This window comes from Oncorhynchus nerka, linkage group LG18 (genome assembly GCF_034236695.1).
Source record: "Oncorhynchus nerka isolate Pitt River linkage group LG18, Oner_Uvic_2.0, whole genome shotgun sequence".
In the NCBI taxonomy this organism is placed as follows: domain Eukaryota; kingdom Metazoa; phylum Chordata; class Actinopteri; order Salmoniformes; family Salmonidae; genus Oncorhynchus; species Oncorhynchus nerka.
Genome location: NC_088413.1, coordinates 51032540 through 51039423, shown reverse-complemented (window position 1 = coordinate 51039423; position 6884 = coordinate 51032540). Strand labels below are relative to the sequence as shown.

The following is a 6884-nucleotide window of genomic DNA, read 5'->3' as shown; positions in this document are numbered from 1 at the left end:
CGGGCCCTCATACCATCCTCATGGAGTCTGTTTCTGACCGTTTGAGCAGACACATGCACATTTGTGGCCTGCTGGAGGTCATTTTGCAGGGCTCCTCCTGCTCCTCCTTGCACAAAGGCAGAGGTAGTGGTCCTGCTGCTGGGTTGTTGCCCTCCTACGGCCTCCTCCACGTCTCCTGATGTACTGGCCTGTCTCCTGGTAGCGCCTCCATGCTCTGGACACTACGCCGACAGACACAGCAAAGCTTCTTGCCACAGCTCGCATTGATGTGCCATCCTGGATGAGCTGCACTACCTGAGCCACTTGTGTGGGTTGTAGACACCGTCTCATGCTACCACTAGAGTGAAAGCACCGCCAGCATTCAAAAGTGACCAAAACATCAGCCAGGAAGCATAGGAACTGAGAAGTGGTCTCTGTGGTCACCACCTGCAGAACCACTCCTTTATTGGGGGTGTCTTGCTAATTGCCTATAATTTCCACCTTTTGTCTATTTCATTTGCACAACAGCATGTGAAATGTATTGTCAATCAGTGTTGCTTCCTAAGTGGACAGTTTGATTTCACAGAAGTGTGATTGACTTGGAGATACATTGTGTTGTTTAAGTGTTCCCTTTATTTTTTTGAGCTGTACATATATATATATATATATATATCATTGCAAAGGGACAAAATATTTAAAAATAAAAACATTTGATAGGTCTACTCAGCCAGTAGGCTACTAGCCGAATAGATCATAGCCTATAATCTCCATGCACAAAATCATATTTTGTATTCTTGACACAATTTAATTTCATGAGTGAATGTATATGTTTTGTTTTTCACTTAGGCTATTCTTTTCTTTTATGTAGGATTATGCAAAATATCCAATCCCCTTTGCAGTGTTCTAACATAAACCTAATCTGTTGAGGCCACAAGTATGAAAATGCAGAATTGAAAAATGTGGGGGGCCCAAATTTCCCCATGGAGACCGTTTGGAGTCCTGCGTACCCGCCTGGAAATCCCCCACCCTGTGTTGACTCCACCCCCTCCGGCACTACTGAGAATTTAACGCTGGTGTATGTCAAGATCCGAATTACTACCAGCACTGCAGCCAGTGTCAACAATGGACCTTCATCGAGCTAGTATCCTCAACCACATGGATTATAACACTGATGCTCGACATTCTAAGGATAGGAAAGTGCAATCTATCAACGAAGAGCGGCTGGACAGCGGCCTTGACTCTCTCAAAGACGAGGAATATGAAGTTGTCGCCAGTGAGCTCGAGTGTCTTCGTGTAGATTGTTCCTCACCGCAGAGAGACGAATGCGGCAATGAACCCTGGAAGGAACACGTTTTAGAGGACGGAGACACGTATGTTGAGATACTTTAATCAAATCAAGACATTCAAGTTTTGTTTCGAGTTAAATCGACTGTTATTTCTCGGTTACATAATAAGCTCATTTTTGTAGTCGACTAATTATAGTGCAATTATGGTTGTCTTCCTGTGTGCAAAAGTTGCATTTGCAATCTAAACAATGCACAAGGAAGGTATTGGGGGAGAGTGATTATGGCCATTGTGGGCTTTACGTAAACAAACCTTTCAGAACGGAATGTACTATGGCTGGGGGTCAAAGTAGGCGGCGCTCACACTCCGCTGGTCTGGAAAGTCCCGGGCCTCGTGCCAGAAACCAGATACGCTGCAACGTGCGCCAGTGCCTCAAGCCACCACTAGTAGAAATAGCTTGAGGGAAAGGTGTGACGACTATGAAGTGCTGCCTGTTTTTCATTCTTAAGTTTGAACCTTATGTCGTATTCATGAATCATGTTCACTTATTTTTGAGTAGTCTGAGCAGTTAATAATGCCCCTTTCTCTTCTAATCAGGCTTCTCCACCTTGCCATTATCCATGAAGCCAAGGACTGTGCAAGGAAGTTGATAGAGCTGTCCTGCAATGAGCCTTTCCTCAATCAACAGAACTACCAGAGACAGGTACATACAGTTAAGACCTGCACAAGTACAGTAAATGCTTAGATAGAATACAAGGTGTGTGTATGAGAGGGAATGAAGTAGATGCACAAATACAGTAAAAGGTGTGTGTGCGAGAGATCGAGAGTGGGGCAGCGAGAGACCCGTACTTCCAGTTCCTAACCATACCCGTGCTGCTCCCCTATACAGACTCCGCTCCATCTGGCTGTGATCACAGAGCAGGCTGAGATAGTGGAGCGTCTGCTGAGGGCTGGCTGTGACCCAATGCTAGTGGACGACAGTGGCAATACAGCCCTCCACATCGCCTGTAGGAAGGGCTCTCTCACCTGCTTCAGTGTCCTCACCCAGACCCAGGCCTGCTCTACCCAGCTCCCAGCCATCATGGCCACACCAAACTACAGTGGTAAGACACTGAAAAACACAGTTTATTTTCTGTTACTTATTTCAGCTTGTGGGGAACCTGTGGCCATTACTGGAACTAAACAATTACAAAAAATGTTTAACAACAATGTTACTGTAGTAATTACACAGGTATAAGATCAACTTAATGTAAAGTATTACCCTGTTCTCTGACCATTGGTCTTTCTCTGTTTCAGGTCAGAACTGTTTGCATCTGGTCTCTATCCATGGCTTCCTCTCGCTTGTGGAGAGCCTTGTTGCTCTCGGAGCTGACATCGATGCACAGGTGGGCTATGCAGCAAGTTAGCCTTTTTTCAACCCCACCCTCACAATAGTCCATTTGATTATGTCATTCACATTTCCTAAAAAAGCACCCAAATGCTGTGCATTTCCCATTAACTTATTTGGCACTTGTTTGGCATTCCAGGAGCAGTGTAATGGCCGCAGCCCTCTCCACCTGGCTGTGGACCTACAGAACCTGGACTTGGTACGGCTCCTGGTCAGTAACGGGGCTAACGTCAACAGCCTGACCTATGGAGGTCACACGCCGTACCACTTGACCTACGGTCGCCAGAACGCCGCCATCCAAAGGGAACTGTATGAGCTGACAGCTCAGGAGTTGAGAGAACTGCCAGACAGTGAGTCTGAGGACAGCGAGGAAGAGGGGCAGTCTGATGAGGAAGAGGTGAGTGTGACTGAACTGATGTATGTGGACTGTGTGTGTGTGTGAGGCATCTCTACTGTGTGTGATTGCTTATGCAGCGTAGGGTTTTTCCATATTCTCTGTTGAAACGGCTGTGAAAACGGTTCAGCATATATTCAGCATATGAGTGAACCTAGCAGATTGGATGTTTTAGATAGTCATAAACTTTGGCTCTAATCCACCTTCTTTCCTTTCGCAGGTAACATGTTGGTATGATGACATTCAATGGAATATGCACAAGTAGGAAGTCGACCAAAGAACCTGTAGAGAACAGTAGTACAGACAGGGAGAAGCTCTGCTGCCCACAGGCTCTAGCTATGGTACAGTGGCATGCCCAGCAGTGGTGCCAACCTCAGAGGTTGAGGATGGCAGAAGGCTGGGGTACACCCTAGGACTGACATAGTGATGATGGACAGTGTGAACCAATGAGAAGATGCCAAATAAACTAAATGGATGCCAATAAATAATGGTCTTTATGGCTCTCTGATAGATACTCATTATCACAAAGCTTACATCCAACCAACGATGTAATAGCATCAGCATGTATTATATTGTAAATGGCTGTGAATACAAATACATATTTTTTTTTATAACTGTAAATGTATAAAGTTAGACATTACTGTAAATGTTATCCATTGCGTGTGGAAAGGTAAAGCAAACCACAAACTCCAGTAAATTAAAACATGACATTTAACTTCGCCTTGATTTCTGGTGTTTTTCCATCAGTGTGGGAGATGGTGATGAAAAAAATTAGCTTTTTTATTTTTCCAGTACTTGAAAGTGCAGGCAACATGCCCAATGGACTATTTAGAATGTGACCATCTCTGAGACTGAATTATTTCATTATGTTAAATATATCAAACAGATCCTGAAAGGTCAGTGTTCAAGACACACATTATTATGAAGATATAATGGCAAACCACAAATGCCTGAACAGAATAAGGGACTGAAGGGTAAGGATGCTGGTGATCAGGCTTCAGAATGAGTCGCAGGCAGGAAGAGCCGTAACATATATCCATAGACTTGTAGAGGTCTGTATCTATATTATTATTATTATAGCGGAGTAAAATGGAATTTCCTGTAAGGGAAGGGCCAAGATGGGCAGCGTTGAAAATTCCGCTGGGGAGTCATAGTTCCCAGACATGGTATTCCAGACATGAGGAACTTAACGGAATTCCTCTCTTACAATTAGTCAGAAGGGATTCTCCAATGTAATTATGGTCACATGATGAGGAAGATACAGCATAACTAACTGCGTGTTTGAACAAACTGTCTGCTAGAAATCTGATACTAGTGCCAGTGTGGTTGTACAAGCTAAAATTCTCACGGGATTCTACCATAGAGCTACTAGTGTTGACACTACAAAGATGAGTAATTTTGCCCCCGTCGTTCTACTTTTCAGTGGTATATTCTCAAAGAAACCTCTGCAAGTGAAGGCAAATGATTTAGTCATAGCATACTCCCTCAAAGCCCTAAGTGAGCAGGAAACACAGAGGGGCAGTCAGGCAATTCAGAAAAGCGCCCCAATGGGGGTTAAGAGGGACTTGTATGACTCAGCATGACATGGAGAAATGACAAAGCCTTCGGATGGAAAATCCGGACTGTCTTCATGAAGGGGAATATACAGTATTCAGACCCCTTCCACTTTTTCAACATTTTGTTGTTACAGCCTAAAATGTTTTCCCTCAATCTACACACAATACCCCATAATGACAAAGAGAGAACAAGTTTTCAGAAATGTTTGCAAATGTATTAAAAATAAAATACCTTATTTACATAACTATTCAAACCCTTTGCTATGAGACTCAATTATTTATTTTATTTCCTTTATTTAACCAGTTAGGCCAGTTGAGAACAACCGCAACCTGGCCAAGATAAAGCAAAGCAGTGCGACAGAGTTCCACATGGGATAAACAAATGTACAGTTAAAAACACAATAGAAAAATCTATATACAGTGGGTGCGGTGCAAATGTAGTACGATTAGGGGGGTAAAGGCAATAAATAGGCCATAGTGGCAAAATAATGACATTTTAGCAATTAAACACTGTGTGATAGATGTGCAGAGGATGAATGTGCAAGTAGAGATACTGGGGTGCAAAGGAGCAAAAAAATAAATAATATGAGGTAGTTGGGTGGGCTATTAACAGATGGGCTGTGTACAGGTGCAATGATCGGTAAGCTGCTCTGACAGCTGATGCTTAAAGTTAGTGAGGGAGATGTAAGACTCAAGCTTCAGTGATTTTTGCAAATCGTTCCAGTCATTGGCAGCAGAGAACTGGAAGGAAAGGCGGCCAAACGAGGAGTTGGCTTTGGGGATGACCAGTGAAATATACCTGCTGGAGGGCGTGCTACGGGTGGGTGCTGCTATGGTTATCAGTGAGCTGAGATAAGGCGGGGCTTTATCTAGCAAAGACTTATAGATGACCTGGAGCCAGTGGGTTTGTCGATGAATATGAAGCGAGGGCCAGCCAACGAGAGCATACAGGTCGCAGTGGTGGGTGGTATATGGGGCTTTGGTGACAAAACGGATGGCACCGTGATAGCCTACATCCAATTCGCTGAGTAGAGTGCTGGAGGCTATTTTGTAAATGACATCACCGAAGTTAAGGATCGGTAGGATAGTCAGTTTTACAAGGGTATGTTTGGCAACGTGAGTGAAAGAGGCTTTGTTGAGAAATACGAAGCTGATTCTAGATTTAATTTTGGATAGGAGATGCTTAATGTGAGTCTGGAAGGAGAGTTTACAGTCTAACCAGACACCTAGGTATTTGTAGTTGTCCACATATTCGAAGTCAGAACCATCCAGAGTAGTGATGCTAGATGGGCGGACGGGGTCGGGCAGCGATCGGTTGAAGAACATGCATTTAGTTTTACTTGCATTTAAGAGCAGTTGGAGGCCACGGAAGGAGTGTTGTATGGCATTGAAGCTCGTCTGGAGGTTTGTTAACACAGTGTCCAAAGAAGGGCCAGAAGTATACAGAATGGTGTCGTCTGCGTAGAGGTGGATCAGAGAATCCCCAGAAGCAAGAGTGACATCATTGATGTCTACAGAGAAAAGATATTGAGCTCAGGTGCATCCTTATTCCATTGATCATCCTTGAGATGTTTCTACAACTTGATTGGAGTCCACCTGTGGTAAATCCAATTGATTAGACATGATTTAGAAAGGCATACACTTGTCTACATAAGATCCTAGAGTTGACCGTGCATGTCTGAGCAAAATCCAAGTCATGAGGTCAAACTAATTTTCCGTAGAGCTCAGAGACAGGATTGCATCGAGGCACAGATCTGGGGAAGGGTACCAAAAATGTCTGCAGCATTGAAGGTCCCCAAGAACAGAGTGGCCTCCATCATTCTTAAGTGGAAGAAGTTTGGAACCACCAAGACTCTTCCTAGAGCTGGCTGCCCAGCCAAACTGAGCAATCGGGGGAGAAGAGCCTTAGTCAGGGAGGTGACCAGGAACCCGATGGTCACTCTGAGGACATTGTGAAGATGCTGGGAGAAATGGGTACAAAATTATTTATATCCACAGTAAAACGAGTCCTATATCGACGTAACCTGAAAGGCCACTCAGCAAGGAAGAAGCCACTGCTCCAAAACCGCCATAAAAAAATCAAGATTACGGTTTGCAACGGCACATGGGGACAAAGATCGTACTTTTTGGAGAAATGTCCTCTGGTCTGATGAAACAAAAATAGAACTGTTTGGCCATAATGACCATTATTATGTTTGGAGGAAAAAGGGGGAGGCTTGCAACTCGAAGAACCCCATACCAACCGTGAAGCACGGGGGTGGCAGCATCATGTTATGGGGGTGCT

General features: G+C 44.2%; 1 protein-coding gene across 1 annotated transcript; it reads left to right on the top strand.

Moving 5' to 3' along the window:
* Positions 1-1031: 1031 nt before the first annotated feature.
* On the top strand, positions 1032-3763 carry LOC115146050 (NF-kappa-B inhibitor alpha-like). Its single transcript, XM_029687815.2, has 6 exons — positions 1032-1349; positions 1861-1966; positions 2153-2366; positions 2560-2648; positions 2790-3047; positions 3265-3763. The coding sequence occupies exons 1-6, from the start codon at positions 1057-1059 to the stop codon at positions 3307-3309; spliced, it is 1005 nt and encodes a 334-aa protein (XP_029543675.1). The 5' UTR covers positions 1032-1056; the 3' UTR covers positions 3310-3763.
* The last annotated feature ends 3121 nt before the right edge of the window (positions 3764-6884 follow it).